This window comes from Muntiacus reevesi, chromosome 19 (genome assembly GCF_963930625.1).
Source record: "Muntiacus reevesi chromosome 19, mMunRee1.1, whole genome shotgun sequence".
In the NCBI taxonomy this organism is placed as follows: domain Eukaryota; kingdom Metazoa; phylum Chordata; class Mammalia; order Artiodactyla; family Cervidae; genus Muntiacus; species Muntiacus reevesi.
The window spans coordinates 8,904,723-8,929,959 of record NC_089267.1 but is presented as its reverse complement, the minus strand read 5'-3'; the positions used below and the strand labels follow the sequence as shown (position 1 = coordinate 8,929,959).

The window sequence follows — 25,237 nt, the reverse complement described above, 5'->3', positions numbered from 1 at the left end:
TTATTAAAAATTCCAAATTTGTAAAAAGTAGAGCAGTGAACTCAATCCCCACTGCCCATTTTCCACCAATGAAAAAGATTTTGCCACATTTGATTCATATGTAATTTTTTTCTTTGCTGAGCTATTTCAAAGTAATCCTAGACATCATGTAAAGTCACACACCTCCACATACATACTTTTTAATGTTTTTTCTGTCTCTGCAACATCCTCCACATGGAATCAGTCATTAAATCCTACTCTTAATAATCTCATAGCTCAGTTGGTAAAGAATCAGCCTGCAATACAGAAGACGCCAGTTCGATTCCTGGGCCAGGAAGATCCGCTGCAGAAGAGATAGGCTACCCACTCCAGTATTCTTGGGTTTCCCTGGTGGCTCAGCTGGTAAAGAATCCACCTGCAAGGTGAGAGACCTGGGTTCGACCCCTGGGTTGGGAAGATCTCCTGGAGAAGGGAAAGGCTACCCACTCCTGTATTCTGGCCTGGAGAATTCCACGGACTGTGTAGACCATAGGGTTGCAAAGAGTCAGACACAACTAAGCAACTTTCACTTTCACTTAATATCCTCAAAAGGTCTCACAGAAATTAATAACAAACCCCAAAAAACATTAGTGTGTGGGAGACTGACTTAAAGGTCCTCAATTTTTTTCATCCATCCTCGTATCCATGCCTCTGACAGTAAGATTCCCATCAACAAGTGGGGTGTGAGTCCCCATCTCTTGCACCTGGGCTGGCCTGACCACTTGTCTTAGGCAGTATGCTGTGGCAGAGAGGACTGTGAGCTGGTGCCAAGCCCAGGTCTTTTTGTAGGGCTTCTCTGTCTCTCTGGACTCCTGCGTCCTCAGAAAGAATAACACTGCAGGATGAGAGGTGACAGAGCAGAGTTGAGTGCAACCAGGGAAGTCTGTTCTACACCACGCAGCTCCCTGCCAGCCGACTGCGAGCGAGTCCAGCCAACACATATTAGTGCAACCATCCAGCTGGTCCACAGATCTGTGAGCACAAACAAATGTTCACCGTGTGATGCCACTAGGGCTTTGGGCTTTTTGTTAGCTGCATTACTGTGGCAATAAATAACTAATACGGAAATTGGTACTAATAAAAACAAAATACGTGTCATTGACTTTGGGACCAAAGTAGTAGTTACAGTAATGGCAAGAAAAATAATAAGGAAACTATATGAGACTTAAAAAACAGTGACCCATGTTTTGTAGTAATAAACTTTTGGTGACTATGCTTTCGAACAATAACTTAACAGAAGTCAGACTGTATCTAAAAGAAACTTTTTGGCTTGAGCAAGCTAATTTCCTGGCAGAATGCTGAAAACGTCACCTGGTTGCTCTAAGCCAAATACAGTAAGGTTCTGCAAGAAAGAGATGAGCTAAAGAAACACCTGGTCATTTTATAAGCAGAAGCTAGAGAAAACAGAGAGGAACCAAGACTTCCTGGTTTGGAAAATAAAACTTCATACAAAGATCTAATCAAGGGTGTGGCTGTAAATCTCTTTCTTAAGATCTCCAAAAGAGCTAAGGGCAGTGTCTAAGCAGACATTTTCAGCTTGACAAAAGGGCTTTTAGGAAGTTCAAGGGCAGGATCCCACAGAATTCTGATCTCCACATAGTAGTGATTCATCTAGAGAGCAGTCATGTCTCACTAGACAACTGTGAGTGTGGGTTTCAGAGCACGGAATCAACCATACCAGACACGCAGAATTCCCATCAAGTTTTACAGAAGTTTCACTGGCCAAAGACCCACCAGCCCAGACCTGGGAAGGCTTAGCCAGCAGAACACAGTGTGGTGACAACTGTGTCAATGTAGGGAGCCTGCACCTTCTGCTCTCTTTCTTGGACTCCCCCTCAGCCAGGGCAACAAGCCCAAGCTCTCCTGCTGATGGGTGAGAGACCATGTGGAGCAGAGCACAGCTGTTTTTGTTTTTTCAACAAGATGGCAAAGCCGAGATAAACCATCAACAATAGAATTATTTCTTTCATCATCTCCTCAGTCATGGCCCCACCACTACCATCCCCAGCATAAAGACTCAAGTTTATAGCCTGAGATATTGTGAGCCCCTCTACCCTCCCCCTGGGCCTCTATCTCTTCTGCCAGACCATCCATTCAGTATCATCACGCTCTCCATATGCCAGTAAGTACTAATTGTAATATTGGTAACCATGTCATCTGTTCTTGGAAACCATCAGTGGCTATCCCAATCCCTAGTGTCAACTCTCCTCCAGACAGCAAAAGCCCTTCACAAACATAACCTCCCTCTGCTGTCTTTTCTTCGGCAATTCTACCAGAAAACATCCAGCCTCTTACGACTCTTTAAAATAACAGGCTCATTCCTACTTCCAAGACTGGATTCACAATGTTTTCTCCTACCGAGAGGTTCTTTCACCTTATCCTCTTATCCTCTCCCTATCACTCTTATCCATGCTTTGACCCTATCCCCCTGTAATGGGCCTTTCCTGATGTGCTAGCCCAGAAAGGTCTTTCGCTTCTGATTCCTAGAGCACTTTCTATATATACTTTTTAAAGAGTCATCATTTTGTATTCCTACTAAGCTGTTTTGTGTATGTATATTGTGTGTGTATATTCTGCTTTGTTGAAAGCCCATACACTGTTATCTTTTAAAAAAGCAGAAATGAAATCTTTCTTATCAATTTTCTTTGAAGTCCTCTCAATGCTCAGTACAAATTCATAAACATAAGTTAAATATATCCAGAATCTTCATTAAATCCATAGGAATAATACTCATTTATTTAGAAATAAAATTTCACTAAGAAAACCCTTGAACATAGTTCATTGTTTTCTTTATATATGCTCGGACAAAAGCATGTACTTAAATTTAAATGAAAACTGTAAGATTTATCTTATGCAAAATATATAATTTTCACAATAAAATACAAACCCTCTCTGAAATAAATCCACATTGTAGAACTTGTTTAGCTCCACGGAGAATTCTACCATTGCTTGAACTTCAGTCATTTTTAGTTTATACTCAGAAGACAAATCAGGTAACAGCACCTTGGTTAAAGTGGGGGAAAAAAATCATGAGAAGCACACAAAAAAAATGCCAACTTACAAAATCACCAACATTAAACATATTTCAGAGTGTGATACACAGGCAGGAAATAAAAATGAAGACAATTCGCTTACTGCTCCTTACTTGGCTTGATCCGACTGTACAGCACCAGAATCTACACTCACTACACACACGTTCAGTTCAGTTCAGCTCAGTCGCTCAGCCGTGTCTGACTCTCTGCGACCCCATGAATCGCAGCATGCCAGGCCTCCCTGTCCATCACGTACTAAGGAAATACTAAACAGCACTACCCTAGATCATCTGCCCTGTTTGAATGCTTTTCTAAGATTTGTTTCTCTTTGTGACAACTATGTGATAATAAATAATACAGAAAATTGCTAAAAGTAACTCTTGACTTTATCACAGGTAAAAGGTGACTTTTTAAGAGAAAAATTAAGTTACCTAATTATTCTCTTCTAGTTCTACACTGCATTGGCGACCCACTCCAGTCCTCTTGCCTGGAAAATCCCAAGGACAGAGGAACCTGGTAGGATGCAGTCCATGGGGTTGTGAAGAGTTGGACACGACTGAGCAACTTCACTTTCACTTTTCATTTTCATGCACTGGAGAAGGAAATGGCAACCCACTCCAGTGTTCTTGCCTGGAGAAGCCCAGGGACGGGGGAGCCTGGTGGGCTGCCGTCTATGGGGTTGCACAGAGTCGGACACGATTGAAGCAACGTAGCAGCAGCAGTAGCAGCAGTTCTATACTGCACTTCACATAAAGGCAACTCAGAGTCAAAAATAAGAATTGGCAATCTTTAATTCCCATTTAAGTTTATGAAGCTTTTTCTCTGTCAGGTGAAGTTCTTACATGACTGCTCATTTTTTAATTAAAAACAATTTTCCCCTCATTACAAAAGTCTAAAGTGTTCATTTTCAAGAGGTCAAAAAGAAAGAGACAAGCAAAAAAAGAAAACATTTATAATTCTAACCACTGAAATACACACTTTCATATATATTCTTCATATATGTGTATATCTGTACAATTTCTATAAAAGTAGGATCAAATTATGTATACATTTAATTTAATCTGCTTATTTCATTTATTTTTACCAATATCTATGCTAATAACTATTATACTGTGATGTTAAAATTTAAACAATCTCCTATTGTTAGGTATTAATAGGTCAATAATTTCCATCTTCACACCATTTCAAAAAACATCATTGCAATCATCCTTATCAATAATACATACTTTAAAAAGCAATTTGATGTAGTAAGAAAGTGTTGAAAGACAATTCTGAGAATCCTTATGTTTCTGCATGTCTTGCAAGCAGAGACACTGACTGCCTTTATTTCAGACTATTTTTCAAGGACACATGTTTAGCAAAGCGTCAGGAATCAGGGACAGCGTCTCATACTGGAGTTAAGGGCAAATCTTTCTACTGGTCCCATGTGATAGAGATAAAGTCTCCTCTGAGGCATAAATCAGCAGGCTCACTGTCCCTCACGAAAGATTCAGGTCCCTGAGCTCAGGTGTCCTCTCATATAACACAAACTACTCATATGCAGGCTGCCTCGTACTCCAACCACTGCTACTACCCTGAATATAAACCTTCCTTTTCTCTGACCCAGGAGGAGTCTTGAGTCTTCTGCTGACATCCATGGTGCTTGGGAAGGCTAATTTGTTATTTGCAAGTGGGATAATATTGACCCTTCGCATTTCTTAAAACAGTTCTTCATAGAAATCTAGCAAATATTTTGATCTATTATGAATTAAACGCAAAAGAAATGCCATAGTCTTACCTCTGCTGATCAAAACTTCATTTTAATATCATTAAATAACCAATGTTGTACTTCCAGTTAGTGATTCTTGCTAAAAAAAACAGTGCTCCCCCTATGAGAAAGAAAAAATAACATCTCAAACAAAATAGGAGGCATACAAATGTCCATTTTAAGGAAATCTATGCTTTGTTAGTTACTTAGTACTTTCAATTTATCCAAAAGATCCATGTCCTCCATAAGGCTTATGAATAAGGGTTAGAAATTTGTTTTCATTCAGTTTCACACATCAATAGTAACTACTATCTTTGTTATGATTCACTTGTGTACACTTCCAAGCACAATAATAGATAGAGGAGTATTTTCCTAGTTCAGTGGTTCAGAAACAATCCTCATAAACACCCAAAACAGTATAAGCTTTTCACTTTTTAAAGAATTTTCTGTTTATTTATTATTTTTGGCTGTGCTGGGTCTTTGCTGCTGTGCGCAGGTTTTCTCTGGTTGCGGCGCACGGGCTTCTCCCTGTGCGGGCTTCTCTCGCTGTGCAGCACGGGCTCTGGACGTGTGGGCCCAGCAGTTATCATGCACGGCTCAGCTGCCCCACAGCATGCGGGGTCTTCCTGGCCCAAGAACCGAGCCTGTGTCCCCTGCACCAGCAGGTGGACTCCCAACCACTGGACCCACCAAGGAAGTCCTAAGCTTATCAATTTTTAAGATGTAGAACTCACCATTTTAAAATATGTCATTCCCTTGGTAGAAGAAATGATTTCTGAAACTTCACACACAGATAAAATAGAGAGATATGAAACATGTGTGTGTATATACATACACACATATGCTATGAGCTATTTAGAATATTTTGATGAAAAAGGTGCCTGGATACACTGTGGATAGTTTTTTTTTTTTTTTCCCACTCTCCAAATATTTATTGCTTAAATTTAAAAAGAGTCTTTTGCCTTTGGTATAATTATTTTAGGTACTAAAAATGTTAGAATAAAGACTACATTCACACTTCTTCACAGATTTTTTTCTTCTTTCCATCATATATAAACTTTACCACCTTCCTTGTTATTTTAAAGCTTAATAATCACATCAAAAGATTTTTACAGTAACTATTTCTAAGGAGATCAAAATGATACTGCCCTTATATATTTCCTGTTCATGGAAGTAGTCTCTTCTCTAAGACAGCTTCTCCTGTAAAAATATTCTTGTGTTCTAGCCCTGACTGTGTGTAAAGTTTGGTTAGGTCTCTATGCCTTAACTTACTCAGAAATAAAATAGGTATTCATTCATTCAAACATTTATTGAACACTTACTATAAGATAGGAAATGCAAGAGGTCAAGGCCCAGGTAAGTTCCTGACACCTCAAAAAGCTCACTAGCCACCAGGAACAGATTAATATAGATTAAGTACAGCACACTGATTAAAACAAGGCTTAGGATCTGAGTCCAAATCCAACCTTTTTTTTACCCCTCATGTCTTCATTTCCTTCATGGGACATAGCATCTCTACCACCCGTATCAGTAGGCCTGTTACCTGAGGAAGAAATATATTTCTCCCTCATTTAAGCTATTTCACTCTTGTATCCCTTTACAGCAGCCTTTTCTTCAATACAGAAATTAATACCAGAATTAGCGAACTGTCATAACAAAATTCTTAAATATGTGGCACTAGCTAAATCACTGGGTAGCAGGCAACAGCGTAACAGACAAAACTACTAATAAAATAATGGTGACCCTGGTTATATTGGAGCAAAACATGCCATAAACTGTTGCCAACAATAACTTACAGAACATGGTGCCCATAAAAACCTCAGAACCTCAAGGTAAGAATATGAAAAGAAACACAACGTTCATGTGTGTCAGCGGTTCTTTGCTGCCTTTACCCAGGCAAGAACTGGCCAGTTGGCAACGAAAGATGGAAGGAAATAAAGAGTAGAAATGGGTTCCTGTAGTCAACTCCTTCAATATTTGCAATATCAGGAGATAAGATTATTAGTACTTTTCCCAAGGACTTCTATTAAGACATTTTTTTCACAACAAACTTTTTATTGAAGTATAGTTGACTTAGAATGTATTCACTTCAGGTACACAGCAAAGTGATTCAGTTACATACATATTCCTTTTCAGACTCTTTTCCATTATAATTTCTTACAAGATATTGAATATAGTTCCTTGTGCTATAAAATAGGTCCTTGTTATTTATTTTATATACAGTGGTTTTTATATCTTCTATCCCAACATCCTAATTTATTCCTTTCTCCCCCACATTTCCCCTTTTGTAACGATAAATTTGTTTTCTATGTGAGTCTATTTCTGTTTGGTGAATAAGTTCATTTGTATCTTTTTTTTTTAATTCCACATATAAGAGATATCATATGACTATCTGTCTTCCTCTATCTGACTTACTTCACTTAATATGATAATCTCTAGGTCCATCCAATTCTGCAAATGGCACTATTTCACTCTTTTTTATGGCATCACCAAGTCAATGGACATGAGTTTGGGTAAACTCCAGGAGTCGGTGATGGACAGGGAGGCCTGGTGTGCTGCAAGTCCATGGGGCCGCAGAGTCGGACACGACTGAGCGACCGAACTGAACTGAAAATTCCAATGTATATATGTACCACATATTTATCCATTTATCTGCTGATGAACATTTACGTTGCTTCCATGTCTTGACTACCGTAAATAGTGCTGCTATGAACAGTGAGTTGCATGCATCTTTTCAAATTAGAGTTTTCATCTTTTCCAGATGTATGTGCAGAAGTGGGACTGCTGGATCATATGGTAACTCTATTGTTTTTAAGGAAACTCCATACTGTTCTCTATAGTGGCTGTACCAATTTACATTAGCACCAACAGTGTAGGAGGATTCCCTCTACTCCACACCCTCGCAAACATTTACTGATGATGGCCGTTCTGACTGGTATGAGACAATACCTCATTGTAGTTTCTATTTTTTATTGAAGTATAGTTGATTTACAATGTTGTGTTAACTTCTATGGTACAGCAAAGTGACTCAGTTATACACACATATATCCACTGTTTTTCATTATGATTTATCTCAAGATAATGAGTATTATTTGTTCCCTATGCCATATAGCAGGACCTTGTTGTTTCTCTACCCTGTATGTAATGATTTGTATCTACTAACCCCAAACTCCCAGTCCATCCTTCCCCAAACCCTCCCACTTTGTACACAAATCTGTTCTATATGTCTGTAGATAAGTTTAATTTTAAATTCCACACTTAAGTGATACCATATGGTACTTGTCTTTCTTTTTCTGACATACTTCACTTAGTATGATAATCTCTAGTTGCAGCCATGTTGCTGTAAATGGCCTTACGTCATTCCTTTGTCATTATGCTGAGCAGTATGTCATCACATATATACGTATATGTACACACACACACAAATATTAATATACACACACATACCACATCCTCATCATCCATTCCTCTATCAAGGGACATTTAGGTTGCTTCCACGTCTTGACTATCGTAAACAGTGCTGCTACAGAACATAAAGATGCATGTATCTTTTTGAATTATAGTTTTGCCTGAATATATAGCCCAGGAGTGAGATTACTGGATCACATAGTAATTCTATTTTTCGTTTGCTGGGGAACCTCCAGCTTGTTTTCCATAATGGCTGCACTAAGTTGCCAATCAGTGAGAATGCTTCCTCCACACCCTCTCTAGCATTTGCTATTTGTAAACTTTTTAATGATAGTCATTCTCACCAGTATGCAGTGATATTTCATTAAGGTTTTGCTTTTCATTTCTCTAATGGCTCTATGTTAGGCATCTTTTCATTTGCCTATTGGCCACCTGCATGGCTCCTTTGGAGAAATGTCTATTTAGGTCTTCTGCCTGTTTTTTGATTTTTTTTTTTTTTTTTGCTGAATCGTATAAGTTGTTTGTATATTTTGGAAATTAGGTCCTTGTCAGTTGCATGATTTGCAAATATTTTCTCTCATTTTGTAGTTAAATCTTCATTTTTTTATGGTTTCCTTTGCTGTGTAAAAGTTTATAAGTTTGATTAGGTTCCATTTGTTTATTTTTTATTTATTAGAGTGTTGGTCTGTTGTACTCTAGGAGTTTTATGGTATCCAAACTTACATTTAGGTCTTTAATCCATTTTGAGTTTATTTTGGTATATGGAGTTAGAGAATGCTGCAATTTCATTTTTTTACATGCAATTGCTCAGTTTTCTCAGCACACTTATTGAAGAGACTGTTTTTTCTCCTCTGTCTATTCTCCTTCCTTTGCCATTGAATAATTGACATAAGAGTAAGGGTCTATGTACAGGCTTTCTATCCTCTTTCACTGATCTATATGTCTGTTTTGATTACTGCAGCTTTCTATATAGCTTCAGTATATAGCTTTCTATACAGCCTCAGTATACAGCTTCAGTACAGCCTGAAGTCAAGGAGTATGATTCCTCCAGCTCTGCTCTTCTTAAGATTTTTTTTTGGATATTTGAGGTCTTTTGTGTTTCCATACACATCTTAAAATTTCTGTTCTAGAAAACCCTAACAATGCTACAGTAAACTAATGGAACTCATCAATGAATTCAGTAAAGTTGCAGGGTACTAAATTAATATACAGATATCTGTTCTATACCTGTAGACAAAAGTGAACTATCAGAAAGGAAAATCAAGGAACAATACCATTTACCATTGCATCAAAAAGAATAAAATGCCAAGGAATAAACCTACCTAAGGAGGCAAGATCTGTACTCCGAAAACTCTAAGACACAGATGAAAGAATCGGAGTCAACAAAAACAAGATGGAAAGATATACCATGTTCTTGAATTAGAAGAATCAATACTGTTAAAATGACTATCCCACCTAAGGCCATATACAGATTTAATGCAATCCTTATCAAATTACCAATGGCATTTCTCACAGAACTTTTAAGACTTCCTGATGAAACAAAGAAATACAGCGCTGTGGAAAAGATTATATTAGGGTGCTGCCATCCCTCTCAGCAATGCTTTCTGTTTCAGATGACTTCAAGACAAAGAGAAAGTGCCAAGTGCACAAAAAAGCAATAAATTTAAGTCAGGCTTAAGAACCACAGCAGGAAAGAACTATTTTGCCATAGTCACTGGCACCAGAACTGAATGGAGACAAACACAAATGAATCCTACTATATTTTTGAGAGAATTGTATTTGTCAAAGATATTAAAAGCTAACCTGCAAACACCTGTGACTGTGTAACTTGCAGGATGGCAAGCCTACTGAAGCAGAAAGCTAACTATGAAAACTAGATGCCTTCCCAACTGGGAAAATTTTCAGTACCAACTTCAGGTGTGATCATGGAGGTTAACATAAGGAAGAAACACCCGAACAGCGAAGACAGGGGTCAGAGTACAATGAATATAGGCATTCTTACCAGAAGAGCTGCTACACCATTACTGCCCAGCATTACCCTCACCCAGTGACTTCTCTCATTGTTTGCTTACCCAAATGGAAAATTTTATTATTCTTTTCCTGTTTTTGATCCATCACTATGTCCAGTGTATGTGGGAGGTGCAAGGGAGGAACAGTAACTGTGTCTTGTCTCCAGGTCACTGGACTTGCAGATCTAACAGGTGGATCTACTCTCTCCATTGGATTAATGTAACAGGAGGATGGATCCTGGATTGTCTCCTTCGGCAATGGGAACTGGAGTATTTTCAATAGGCAGGATGAAGGATTCACATGGATACTTTGGTAGGTGAACTGCAAGACTGTGGTTGACAATTTGTCACTTCTGTTTTCCTCTTTTTTTCCTGCTGAATGATCAGCAATCCTGAGACAACATTTCCCAACCAGCTCTGAGGCAACTGTGGCCAATCCACTCTTTCTGTAGACTGCAAACTGAAGTCCACAGACAAATATGCAACGTCTGCCTCACTTGTTTAAAAGGAAATTCTTGGCTCCGGATTTCATCACTTCCTTTTTCTACATGCTGGAATACCTTCTTAATAGTGATCTAGTACCAACCACACAGATTAAAACAGAACCCTGAAAAATGGTAAAACAGAAAGATGGAAAGATTCTGGATTCTGGAATGGTTTCATAGAGCACAGATGTCAAATTTATCTAGACTGCTCAGACTTTCGTTTTATAACTCTTTATCACAGCAACTGTACCTAATCTATACCTTAAGTAATATGTCCTCCCTTCTGGCTATTTTCAAAGAAGCAGGCGAATGATCCATTATATTACATATGTTAATAATTATATATTACATACAATAACAATAAAATAAAATGCTATATGATAATATACATGATTTGAAAATAATTCAAATCATCTCTCTTTGTTCCATTCCAAGCCCCCAATGGCTTCCCACCATGTTCAACAGTACTACCTTACAATGGCCTATATGACGACCTTACAGAACCTGGTTCTTCCACCTCTCTGACCTCATCTCCTCCTCATCTCGGCTCACTCCAATCACACTGCTTGTTATTTCTCAAACACACCAAAGAGATTAATGCTTCGGGGCTTTTGCAGTTGTTCCCTTGGACACTCTTCCCTCCAGGGTATCCAAATGACTCACCCACGTACCTCCTAGTCTTCATTCACTGAGTGAGACAAGGCTGTGGTCCACAGGATCAGTTTGGTTAGCTTTCTGTGACTGGTTTTCACTCTGTCTGCCCTCTGATGGATGAGGATAAGACACTTGTGGAAACTTCCTGATTGGAAGCATTGGCTGTGGTGAAAACTGGGTCTTGAGCAAGGCCATGCTCAGTAACTCTTTGATCCAATTTTCTGTTGATGGGTGGGGCTGTGTTCCCTCCCTGTAGTTTGGTCTGAGGTCAAACTATGGTAAGGGTAATGGTGACTTTCTGCAAAAGGACTTAGGTCAGCACCCATGGCTCCTAGGACTGTTGTAGTCAATGATACTGACCCTGTGGCAGGCCACTGTCAACTCATGCCTCCGCTGGAGACTCCTTGATGCCTTCAGGCAAGTCTGGCTCAGTCGCTTGTGGGGTCACTGCTCCTATCTCCTGGGTCCTGGTGCATACAAGGTTTTCTTGTGCCCTCCAAGAGTCTGTTTCCCCAGTTCTGTGGAAGTTCTGTAATCAAATCCTGCTGACCTTCAATGTCAGATTCCCTGGGGATATGCAGTTCCTTTACTGGATCCCCAGGTTGGGAAATCTGTTGTGGAGCCTAGAACTTTTGCAACAGTGTGAGAACTTCTTTGGTATAATTGTTCTGATCACATGGATCACAGCCTTGTCTAACTCAATGAAACTCTGAGCCATGCTGTGCAGGGCCACCCAAGATGGATGGGACATGTTGGAGAGTTCAGACAAAACGTGGTCCACTGGAGAAGGGAACAGCAAACCACTTCAGCATTCTTACCTTGAGAACTCCATGAACAGTATGAAAAGGTAAAAAGATATGACACTGAAAGACGAACTCCCAAGATCAGTACGTGCCCAAGATGCTACTGCAGAAGAGCAGAGAAATAGCTCCAGAAAGAATGAAGAGGCTGAGACAAAGCGGAAACAACACCCAGTTGTGGATGTGACTGGTGGTGAAAGTAAAATCCAATGCTGTAAAGAACAATACTGCACAGGAACCTGGAATGTTAGGTCCATGAATCAAGGTTAACTGGAAGTGGTCAAACAGCAGATGGCAAGAGTGAATTTTAGGAATCAGTGAACTCATATGGACTGGAATGGGCAAATTTAATTCAGATGACCATTATAACTACTACTGTGGGCAAGAATCCCTAAGATGAAATGGAGTAGCCATCATAGTCAACAAGGGAGTCAGAAATATAGTACTTGGGTGCAATCTCAAAATGACAGAATGACCTCAGTTCGTTTCCAATGCAAACCATTCAATATCACAGTAATACAAGGCTATGCCCCAACTACTAATGCCGAAGAAGTTGAAGTTGAATGGTTTTGTGAAGACCTACAAGATCTTCTAAAACTAATACCAAAAAAAAAAAAAAAAAAAAAGATGTCCTTTTGATCATAGGGGACTGGACTGCAAAAGTAGGAAGTCAATAGAAAGCTGGAGTAACAGGCAAGTTTGGCCTTGGAGTATAGAATGAAGCAGGGCAAAGGCTGACAGAGTTTTGCCAAGAGAATGCACTGGTCATTGGAGGAGCAAACACCTTCCTCCAACACCACAAGAGATGATGACTCTACACATGGACATCACCAGATGGTCAATACCGAAATCAGACTGATTCTAATCTTTGCAGCCAAAGATGGAGAAGCTCTATACAGTCAGCAGAAACAAGACTGGAAGCTGACTGTGGCTCAGATCATGATCTTCTTATTGGCAAATTCAGACTTAAATTGAAGAAAATAGGAAAAACCACTAGGCCATTCATATATGACCTATATCGGGTCCCTTACGATTATAGAGAAGTGACAAGTAAGATTCAAGGGATTAGATCTGATAGACAACGTCTGAGTAACTACGGAGGTTTGTAATATTGTACAGGAGACCATCAAAGCCATCAAAGAAATGCAAAAAGGCAAAAGAGTTGTCTGAGGAGGCCTTACAAGTAGCTGAGAAAAGAAGAGAAGAGAAAGGCAAAGAAGAAAAGGAAATGCAGAGTTCCATCTGAATGCAGAGTTCCAGAATAGCAAGGAGAGATAGGTAAGACTTCCTAAGTGAACAATGCAAAGAAATAGAGGAAACAGTAGAATGGAAAAAGACTAGAGATCTCTTCAAGAAAATTATAGAGATACCAAGGGAACATTTCATGCAAAGATGAGCACAATAAAGGACAGAAACCTAAAGGCAGGGACCCTACAGAAGCAGAAGAGATTAAGAAAAGGTGGCAAGGACACACAGAACTATACAAAAAAGATCTTATATGACCCAAATAACCACGATGGTGTGATCACTCACCTAGAGCCAGACATCTTGGAGTGCAAAGTCACATGGGCCTTAGGCAGCATCACTACAAAGCTAGCGGAGATTATGGAATTCCAGGTAAGTTATTCATATCCTAAAAGATGATGTTGTGAAAGTGATGAACTCAACATATCAGCAAATCTGGAAAACTCAGCAATGGCCACAGGACTGGGAAAGGTCAGTCTTCATTCTAATCCCAAAGAAGGGCTATGCCAAAGAATGTTCAAACTACTACACAATTGCACTCATTTCACATATTAGCAAAGTAATGCTCAAAATCAAGCTGGGCTTCAACAGTACGTGAACCATCAACTTTCAGAGATTCAAGCTGGATTTAGAAAAGGTGGATGAACCAGAGATCAAATTGCCAACATCCACTGGATCATAGCAAAAGACAGATTTCCAGAAAACTCAAGAGAATTTTTTTCAAGAGACTTCCAGAAAAACATCTACTTCTGTTTCATTGACGACGCCAAGCCTTTGACTGCGTGGATCACAACAAAATGTGGAAAATTCTTCAAGAGATGGGAATACAGACCCACCTTACCTGCCTCCTGAGAAACCTGTATGCAAGTCAAGAAGCAACAGTTAGAACCGGACATGGAACAACGGACTGGTTCCAAATTGGGAAAGGGATACGTCAAGGCTGCATATCATCACCCTGCTTATTTAACTTTTACTCAGAGTACATCATGCAAAATGCCAGGCTGGATGAAGTGTAAGCTGAAATCAAGATTGCCAGGAGAATTATCAATAATCTCAGATATGCAGATGACACCACCCTTTTGAGAGAAAGCAAAGAGGAACTAAAGAGCCTCTTCATGAAAGAGGAGAGAGAAAAAGCTGGCTTAAAACTCAACATTCAAAAAATGAAGATCACGGCATCAGGTCCCATAACTTCATGGCAACATGATGGGGAAACAATGGAAAGAGTGACAGATTTTATTTTCTTGGACTCAAAAATCACCGCAGATGGTGACTGCAGCCATGAAATTAAAAGACGCTTACTCCTTGGAAGGAAAGCCATGACAAACCTAGACATCCTAGAAAGTAGACACATTACTCTGCCAACAAAGGTCCATATAGTCAAAGCTATGGTTTTTCCAGTATGGGTGTGAGAATTAGACCATAAAGAAGTCTGAGCAGGAAAGAACTGATGCTTTTGAACTGTACTGGAGAAGACTCTTGAAAGTCCCCTCAATTGCAGGGAGTTCAAACCAGTCTATCCTAAAGGAAATTAATGCTGAATTCTCACGGAAGGACTGATGCTGAAGCTGAAGCTCCAATATTCTGGCCACCTGATGCAAAGAACTGACTCACTGGAAAAGACCCTAATGCTGGGGAAGACTGAAGGCAGGAGGAAAAGGGGACAACAGAGGACAAACGAGATGGTTGGATGGCATCACCTACTCAATGGACATGATTCTGAGCAAACTCTGGGAGATGGTGAAGGAGAGGGAAGCCTAGTGTGCTGCAGTCCATGGGGTCGCGAAGAGTAGGACATGATTGAGCAACTGAACAATAATTCCATAAATATTAACTATTATTATTTTTCTATTTAAATCCAACCAACTTGAAGAAAGGAATTATTACACTGATAAACTGAAAACAGATGCGAATGAACAAATCTTTATAAAATTAATTACCAGTATAAATCCAAGGTTTGTTAGTAGTTTCCTTCACTTTTCCTCTCATATCCTGCTGCGCTTTTTGTTCTTTAGTTGCTGCCTAATTTTTCTCAATTTATCCCTTTTTACTGATTATTCCCTAAGTGGAAACATACAGTACATGTACAGATATACACAGAGTAATACTAATAAATCTATTTTTCATCCCCCCCCAAAAAAAAAGCCCAAAAGAATTATTTTTACATATTGGTAGAAGAAAAAAATTCAAAGGGACTAAAGGAAATGGAGAGTAGACTAAAGAGAAAGAAAAGAGAAATTCAGAGGACTCTCAGAGCCCAGGGGCTCTATGGGACTCTCCTCTTCCCCGTTTTACGGAAGGACTGCCACTATCTCGACACAGGCTGACCCAGCATGATCACGGGCTTCTAAAGTTTCAAGTAGAAATTGCTAAGAGCTTTCACCTAAATTTCTCCTAAATTTTAGATGTTGCCAACTAGTTAAAAAACAAACACAAATAAAACAGGCAAACAAAATCTGTGCAGTTAAAATCAAATTCCTCTACAGGGCAAACTCATTTCAAGTCTGCAGTCTTCGACTTAGCATAGGTTCTCATCCCACTCAATTCATCAGGCAAACATCTTTCATGAAACAGGGAAATTCTGGCTTGTCTTCTCTCAAGAGTGAAAGAAGCTGAAGAAAGGATTTCTTTCCTTTTACCCAGAAATGCCTGGGAGACTTTCCACTGCCAGGAACTCCCTTCACCATGGCCTTTCACAGTCTGCTAGCAGGCTCAGATCTGTCACCTTCATCTGAGCCTGTGAAGCTGTAGGAACCCTGACTTATCTGAGACTGATCATCCACTCTATTATCTTGGCCCTGGCAAAGTAGCCTAAACAGAGCAATCTGAGAGGTCTGTTCAAGTAGGCCCCTATCTGGGTCATTTCCAAGGTCCCTAAGAAAGAACTTAGCTAAATAGACTATAACCTTCAACCCAAAGATGCCACAGGGGAACCTAAAACAGGAACTGTCCTGATACAAAACGAGAACCATTCGCTGAATGGCTCTAAGATCTGAGGAGATATTTCTCTGACAGTCAAACCTGACAATCCCCTTGTAATACCAAAGGGAAAGGCAGACTGCTCCCAAAGAAGCAAGATCATCTGTTGGTCTGAAAGACAGTTGGGCCCTTGAGAGCCGGTCCATCCCACACCACGGCCACGAGCCACACGTGGTCAGTAATTTGATTTACTGCACAATCAAAACTCAACTACTGTGACTGAAGAAATGCATTTAAAAATTTTTACTTTTACATTTACATCCAAACACTGAAGCAGTGTAATTATTTTTTAATTAAACATAACTTTATTGCTGACAGGACTGTATTTTACTTAAACTGTTACAGATGTAGTTGCTAATTGAGATATGCTGTAGATGTACACACTGGGTTTCAGAAACTTAGTACACAAAAGGATGTAAATATCTCAATAATGTTTTTTATATTGACCACCTCTTGAAATACAGAGAAGGGAATGGCAACCCACTCCAGTATTCTTGCCTGGAGAATCCCATGGACAGAGGAGCCTGACAGGCTACATACAGTCCATAGGGTCACACAGAGTCAGACACGACTGAAGTAACTTAGCATGTGTGCACCTTGAAACAATATTTTGCATACGTTGGATTAAATAAAATTTATTATACAAATTAATTTTATCAGTTTGTTTTTATTTTTAAAAATGCAGCTCCTTGGACATGTTTAATTACATGTCTCTCTCAGATTTCTACTGGATCTAAGCCTAGGAATGCCAATCCATCCCCCCAACTACTAGAGTGCACAGTAACTGTCCCAGAAACAGCGTTCGGTGCTTAAACACTTGACCTAGCTTCTAAGACCAGGGCTGTTCACTCGCATCGGATCAGTTGAGACCTCCAGTATCTGCAAGGGGCGTCCAGGCACAGATATCTGGAAAAATATGCAAGATGCTCCTGTACCACCCACACCATCCTGAAACAATAGCTAACCATTCTGAACTTAGCCTGAACTTCTGACTGTTTCAGAAATCTAAAGAGGACACAGACATGTCTGAAACTGAGAGGCACAGCTCAGAGGTTCCTTAAAATAGACTGGAGACCACAGGCAATGAGAGATCCTCTCTCAGAAATCAAAGAGCGAACAGCCTTGACTCTTGAACTACAAACCCAAAATAGGTATCTTGAGGATGGTTCCTTCTCCTAAAGCTGAAGGTAAACAAGCTAAACAAATTAGAGATTCCAGACACTCCCTTTGTCAACCCAAGAAATCAAGGGACCACTTCTATCAATTATGAAGCCAATGACTCCAGCTTCTGAATCCCATTCCCATTAGCAGCCATGGGACAAATGGGTTCAGAGCCTATAATACTGACAGTCCAAATAACAATGCCCAGCTGTATGCATAAGTTAGGTACTAAAGACACCATATAAGGCAAAAATCATCTATGGAACCACTTATCTGTAGAACAGCTCCACATTAGGAATTAATACACCATTTCTCAATGAGTAAAGCACAGTCATTTTTTTCTTTCAGCTTTAGGAAAAAAATTCACTAGTTCTTCAGATGAACACTATATAATGTAGCAAACTTGCACTTAGGAGCCAAAGTGTACAAAAACCTACATGTCTTTAAATGTTCACAATGAATGTAATGAGATGTTCACATTCAGATAGACACACAGGAACTGAAACCAAGTGAGAGAACATCAAGTTAAAGCCCAACCAGATAAGGGACTCACACTATGACAGACATCAAGAAACTGAGAGTGACACTGGGATCCAGGACCAGTGAGGGGAAGGGCATCTAACCTAACATGCATATTTAAATTATAGTTTGTTAAATAGGAATACGATGGGAACAAAAAGATCTTTTAGATCTTTTAGAAGGTTAACTCAATCCATTTAATAATAGTCAATTTTGGGTCCATTCTGGGGGGGTGTCTTCTCCCAATGAATAAGCAGGAGGCCCCAAAGAGGGGCACCCCAGAAGCCTTCAGAATGCTGTTCTCATAACTTTGTGAATAATAAAATATTTCTGTAACATCCAAGTTCTGTGTGAGAGTAGGAAGATCCATCTCTTGGACAAAGTATCCTCAGCCACCACCTTTCCAAAGTACCACTCACTGATGGCACAGCAGAATTCCAATATACAAAAGTCAGGCCCTTCAGCTAATCTTGATCAAGTCAAACCAGACAGCCATAAACTGAGAATAAATAGCCAGTGACGTCTATAGAGTTGTACACCTGTAATCCTGCTATCTGGTGTAACTCTGGCCACCTAGATTGATTAAGTCTGCATTGGTTGGTTCAGTCTAAATATCTGGCCTATGGTCCTGTTTCTGGATTTACATTCAGTTCCCTTTTGGACTGACTGAGGTCTTGACACCCTGACCACCTCTGAAAGCTCCCTCTTTCTGGAGCTAAACACACTAAGCCATTGGATTACATCCTACTCTAAAATGGTCAAGTCACCTGGCACTCTCCTGACTCAGGATCACCATCACTCAGGTGGCTGTTAACCTTTTTGCCCTCACAATTATTCACACATGCAACACCCTTTCATCAGTAACATCTCTCATCTTAAAAGGTGATTTATAATGAAGAGGAGCTTAAAAGAATTGCTATGAATAAAGGGGACATGGAAAGTAAGGAAAATCACTGGTCTAGAATCTTTTCCTGTCACTTAATCACTCAACACAATAAACTCCTGAGGACCATACATGATACTGCACAAGTTATATTTAGAACTAGTTAAGAAAGGAACAGAGTACTAAGTTCTTCTCTTCTAGGGCGAGGGTAAAAGGGAGATCTTCCAGAGGAAAGATAAGCAGAAAACCTTGAAAGACAAACTATATTTTAAAAAGCGATATGTTTGCCTGTTGATATCAAATGTAGAACAAACAGCAATATCAAATACAAACACTGAGAACTTTTTGGAGCCCTTACTCTTCTACAAGTAGCTCTCATTAACATTACTTCATCTCATTCTCATAAAAATCTGAAAGAGCTATTATTACTCCATTTTACAGGTGAAGAAACTAAGGAGGGAAAAGTTTACACAATTTATCCAAGGTCACATGGTTAGAAAACAATGGAAAAAGCACAAAACTCTCGAAAGTGTCAAACTTCACAGCCTATATTTAAACTTATGTAATTCTAAAGTCTACACCTTAATTGTTTTAGGAAACAGATTCAATAGCCATCAAACCATGAAATAAATATGCCCCTACTAAAAGAAAACCTGAAATCAGAATGCAATATTGATAAAAAAAAAAACACACTTGATAAATTAACTACATTCCATTTTCCATGTAATTAACATTATTCCCTAATCATGAAATCTTCAAATTCCTCACACCCACAAATACAAAATCTGAAGTTTAAAGGTACTGACATCTCGTGTGTGTGTGTGTGTGCATGAAATCTTCAAATTCCTCACACCCACAAATACAAAATCTGAAGTTTAAAGGCACTGAAATCGTGTGTGTGTGTGTGTGTGTGTGTGTGTGTGTGTGTGTGGTGTGTGTGTGTGTGTCGTGTGTGTGTGTGTGTGTGTGTGTGTGTGTGTGGCGCTCAGTTGGGTCCAACTCTTTGCAACCCCATGAAGTGCAGCCCACCAGGCTTCCTCTGTCCATGGAATTTTCCAGGCAGGAATACTGGGGCAGGTTGCCATTTCCTCCTCCAGGGTATCTTCCCGACCCAGAGATGGAATCTGCATCTCCTGTATTGGCAGCCAGATTCTTTACCACTGCACTACCCGGGAAGCCCTACTATCTTCTAATTTCTTAAAAATCTGGGTTTAAACACTTGGGTCTAATAATAGAGAAATACATTACTTCTCATCTTAGAACTGACATTTAAGATTAAGGAGCACCCTCAGAACATTATTAATTTTGGATAACTGTGTTAATATGAGAAAATCCATAGAAAAACAAAGCGTAAACCTAATGTAGAAAGAACGTCAGTAGCCTCTGAGATCATTTGGATGGTTGACTTACTGCAGGAAGCAGTAAGGAGAGCAGAGGAGAGCCCTTCCTGCTCATTATGGAACACCTAGTAAAAGGCACCCCAGGGAGGGCAGGGATTTTTAAGAGCAGCTCACGTAAAGTTTTCATGCTGTTCATGTGCCATCAAACACACCTGACAGTGACACAACACAGAATGTCTTTGAGTATGTCATGTTATTATATACCTTAAAAATCCCAGAAGAGCCCAAAGAACCAAAACTAGTCACTCCTTTTAACATGAAAAGAAATTCATTATTTCACAGTCATTATCTGTTACCTAGTTCCAGGATCTGCTCAGCATTTCTCAAAATATTTCATCAACAGAGAACAAAGCTCAGAACCAAAACAACAAGCACAATCCTCTGCCTAAAAAATATTCCAAGAAACAAACAATGTTTTCTTAACAGCTTATGCTTTCCTGCTTTCTTCAGTACATCATTAACTTGGTAGCAGATAGACCTGGATTCTAATTCAGACTCTCGAAGCCTCAGTTTTCTCAAATGGAAAGATGTATAATTTCTACGTTCAAAGGACCTGACACTTTTCATATTTCCATTAAGAAAAAAGATGCCCATTGTTATTAAATTTAGAACATCACTGACAACGAAGTATGACCCTATTTTAAAAATGGCAATCTTTAAAAATAAAATGGTAAAACCCACTGTGAAGATATTTCACTACATTCCTTCTGAAAAATCTAGACCTGCCTAACAACTTGTGCTTCCCAACTTCTCTGAAAATCCACCGGGCCCATTAGGAATGCTTTTTTCTGTACTACCACTTTGCTTCTTACTCAAATTCATTTCAAAACCTCCTTCCTGACAAACAACTCAAGGAAAAAAAGGAAATAACATTACTCACTTCAGACATATGCTCCCATCTCCATCCATTTAAACACACAATAGAACATATCACAAAACTCACTTTTAATCATTCTTAATCCTTCGAATCAAAGGAAATCCTCACCTTGTCTATCACCTAAAGAACCTCCACTCTCAAATGTTCATAGCTACAGGAAACAAATATAAACTGTAAGACAACAGAATTTCATGAAAGTTACCAAAACACTGTTAACTTTACATTTTCAGTATCAAATTCTGGCAAACATAGGGCAAACATACTGAATGTGGCAGTGTCTGTTTCACTGCATATGAAGGTTCATTTAAACTAGTTCATGTTTATAACACATGCTACTAAACTTTTCACATAAGTCTGAAACTAAAAAAAAACAAACAAAAACCCAAAAACTAAATTGCAGTGATCTGGGATTTAAGCATTCAGTTCTACTCTTATGACAGTCTAAGAGAGACAAAAACTAAGTGTTTTATATAGCAATTTTTGTCTGTGGTGGCCCTAAGCATGCTTAAATGATTAGGGTTTACTTTGCTTTTGAAAGATTAGTGGGTAGCCACTTGTTTACTCACATATTATAAGGAGAGACACTGAAGGTATACAGGTTAAGTGACTTCTACAAATTAATGTCATGAGTCATCGTAAGAGTGTAGATCCTCTGACATCCAGCCATGTGCCCATTGTCCACCATGAATCTTTATTTTCATTTCTAAGAGCACAGAATCAACTTACTATAAATACCAACAAGAATGTGTAAGCATTTACTTTTTTAATAAACAGTTACCCAGAAATAGAAGGACTCGCCTTTGAAAGATGGGAAGATTTTCTTCAGAAGCAACAGGTATCTCTATCTACACTGGAAAAATCATTTTAAAAAATCCTAAAAGCTGAGTTCATCACATCCTACCATACACAACTGCTGATTCTTCCAAAAGAGGTGTGGTTTCACAACATCAAGCTCTGCTTTTACACTAATATCATGTCAAATAAGAAAGTACACATTTTTGTCTTGGTGCGTCCCTTCTATACTACACAAACAGAAAAATTCAACTCTACCTGACACAGAAACATAAGGAAGAATTTACTGTTTGTGGACTGCTTTGAGATTACAGAATGAAATACATAATCCAGTTGCACCTCAGCCCTAGAATAAAGGCAAATTTCACTGAGAGTGACTACTACAGCAGATGCCTTCAAAATAAGATCCTACAATGTTATTTATATAGAGAAGTTTTTTATAAGCCAAATTTTGATCACAATAAAATGGAGCAAAAGAACCTCCACAACTGTTTAGAAAGTTCTTTTACCCAATTCACAAATTTAATACTTCTGTCCCCTTACTAAATTTCTCCTTTAGTAAGGACACTAATTCCGTAAGTTAGTAAAAATTGTTAGCACTTATGGCAGAGAACAGAGACCATCACAAAAATGATGCGATCAACTGCAATGGCAAATGTATAAAATATCAAATTAATAACTAATTTTTAAATTTTTTTGATAAATTTCACTCAGTATTCGTTCCTGGACAACTGTATTTCCTGGAGAACAATAAAATCTCAAAATTTTAACCTTAGGTCTGGAGGTTAGCCTTCATATTTTCACCAAGCCTCTCCTCAAGTTGCTTCTTCTTGACATGTCAGGTAAACATAATTCTTGAAAATTAAAGGTTTGATCAGTTAAGTGTAACAGGTTACGGCTACTGTCACTCCTGTTGTTACTTCCAGAATGAAAGATTTCATAAAACTGTCAACTGAACTAAGTACACTGAGCAATTACCTAGTTTAGGTAGAAAGTAAAAAGAGACTAGCAAGGAGATCCAACCAGTCCATCCTAGAGGAGATCAATCCTGGGTGTTCATTGGAAGGACTGATGCTGAAGCTGAAACTCCAGTACTGTGGTCACCTCACGCGAAGAGTTGACTCATTGGAAAAGACCCTGATGCTGGGAGGGACTGGGGACAGGAGAAGGGGACGACAGAGGATGAGATGGCTGGATGGCATCACCGACTCGATGGACATGGGTTTGGGTGGACTCCGGGAGTTGGTGATAGACAGGGAGGCTTGGCGTGCTACGATTCATAGGGTCGCAAAGAGTCGGACACGACTGAGCGACTGAACTGAACTGAAAAGAGACTAGAACTTCTCAGAAATTTCATAAAAAGTAAAACGGAGAGGAGTTAAGAGACTCGACCTATGCAAACGGGAAAAAAACAACAGTTTCAGTGAGGAAAAAAGATCAAGATTCGAGAGTTAAGGGTTGGGGTCAGAATGGAGAGAGACGGGAGGACAGGGAGGGATCATCAGACGGAGAGGGGTGAAGTCAGGGCAGAGAGGAAGGATTCGGGGCGCCAGGGCCTCCGAAGATGAAGTCCTGCGCCAAGTGATGCTGAAGCAAAACCCTGTCAGAAGCTAACGCAAGACGGGAAAGGCGAAGAACCTAAGGGGGGAAACGGGCAGAGCAGAGCGAGCGAAGGAAGGAATGACAGAGGGAGCGGAGAAGGGAGCCGGCGGCGGGCGAAGAGCCGGCCCAGGGGCGCCCAGAGGAGGGAGGGGACCTAGGGGCACCCCGCCTCCCACGGAGGGGCCGCTGGGGATGAGGGGCGCGGCGCGGCAGGGAGAAGGCGCGAGGACGCGCAGGGGGCGAAGAGCGGCCGGGAGCTCGCGGGTCGCGCGAGGGTCGGCCCGAAGCGCGGCGGGCAGCGCGGCTCCGCAGCCCGAGCGCGCCCGCCGGCCGTCCCAGCCGACCTTCAGGGGCCCGGCGCCGGCTCCAACCCGGAGCGGCCGGGTAGGGCCGGAACCGAGAGCGGGGACCCGGCGCAGAGGAGGCCGCTCCCCGCCCGGCCGCGGGGAGGGGACGCGAACAGGGTCGCGGGGGTCGCGGGCCGCGACAGCCGGACGTCGAGAGCTCACCTCTCGCCCGGCTCAGCCGCCGCCGCCCGTCGAACCGTGGAGCTCGCTGTCTCTGTGGAAGAAGGCGGCCCCGCCCGGGTCAGCACCATCCCGCCGCGGGCCCCTCACATCGCCGTCGCAGCACCGCAACCTCCGCCGCTGAGGAGCCGGCTCGTAACCGCCGCCCGGCGAGCGGCCCCGCGCGGCCAACGAGCATGCGCACTGCGCCGGTCCCCGGGGGAGCGCCGCGGGCCGCGCTACCTGCGAGCCACAGGTCCCGGCCGCGGCCCCGCCCCCAGGCCGCCCAGCCGGCCGCGCCCTCCCCTCGCCAGGCGAGGCCCCGCCCTCCCAGGCCTGCGCCCCGCCCCCCGCGCGCCCGGCGCTCCCCGGCCTGGGTTCCAGACCCAGCGCTGACTGAGATTTTGAGAGCTGTGTCCACCCTATCGGGCTCAGGCTCCCAAGCTCCCGCGAGAACGGGAAGTTGGCGTCAATAAAAGGCGCTGGCCCGTGGAAAGGGCAGGATTGCGGGCGTCAGGAGGGTGAGAGCTATGACTCTGGAGACGAGGGAGAGCGAGGAGAGCGACTGCTGGGCTGTACTTCTCGTTTTGTCGTTTATTCTCTCTTCCTCACCTTCTTCCTCCGATCCGGGATGAAGAGTCTGGTCCTTGCGCAGTAGGAGGGGAAGGACAGCTGCTGTTGGGGTTGGGAGGGGGACTCAGTTGCAGCCTTTGGGGGGAGGTATCTGTTGCTATGGTTATGCTTGGTGAAGGACGCCTGAACGTAGCTCTTTGATTCCCTTGACGGATCCCGAGAAGGATAATCCTTAAGTGATCTACTCCTTCACTCTCCCTAGTTTCTGAACCTTTTGTGGTGCAGAAAGCTCAGTGTGTTACAAAAGCAAAGTTGAAAAGAAGGAAGTTGCGGCTGCAGCGTGTGTTTAGTGGTGATGGCGTTTAATAGCACTGAACTGCACTTTTTAAAGTGGTTTAAGTGGGGGCGAGGGACGGATATCGGCATTTTTGAGGAACAGGTACACACCCCTATATATAAAATAGATAACCAGTAAGGGCACGCAGTATAGTACACGGAATTATATTAAGTATTTTGTAATAATCTGTAAGGGCAAAGAATCTGAACC

At 41.0% G+C, this 25,237-nt stretch overlaps 1 protein-coding gene across 3 annotated transcripts in view; it reads right to left on the bottom strand.

The window, feature by feature from the left end:
• FAM135A (family with sequence similarity 135 member A) overlaps nt 1–24,381 on the bottom strand; it is a 160,786-nt gene extending 136,405 nt beyond the window's left edge. For 2 of the 3 annotated variants that reach the window (XM_065911357.1, XM_065911361.1), the window contains exons 1-3: nt 24,121–24,381; nt 4,828–4,918; nt 2,906–3,021 (exon numbers count right to left, since the gene is read on the bottom strand). In XM_065911357.1, the coding sequence (XP_065767429.1) occupies nt 2,906–2,982 (77 nt within the window). In that variant the 5' untranslated portion in view covers nt 2,983–3,021; nt 4,828–4,918; nt 24,121–24,381. Of the gene's footprint in view, nt 1–2,905; nt 3,027–4,827; nt 4,919–24,120 lie in introns of all 3 variants that reach the window. The other variant, XM_065911358.1, reaches the window with a different exon arrangement.
• Nucleotides 24,382–25,237: the final 856 nt, after the last annotated feature.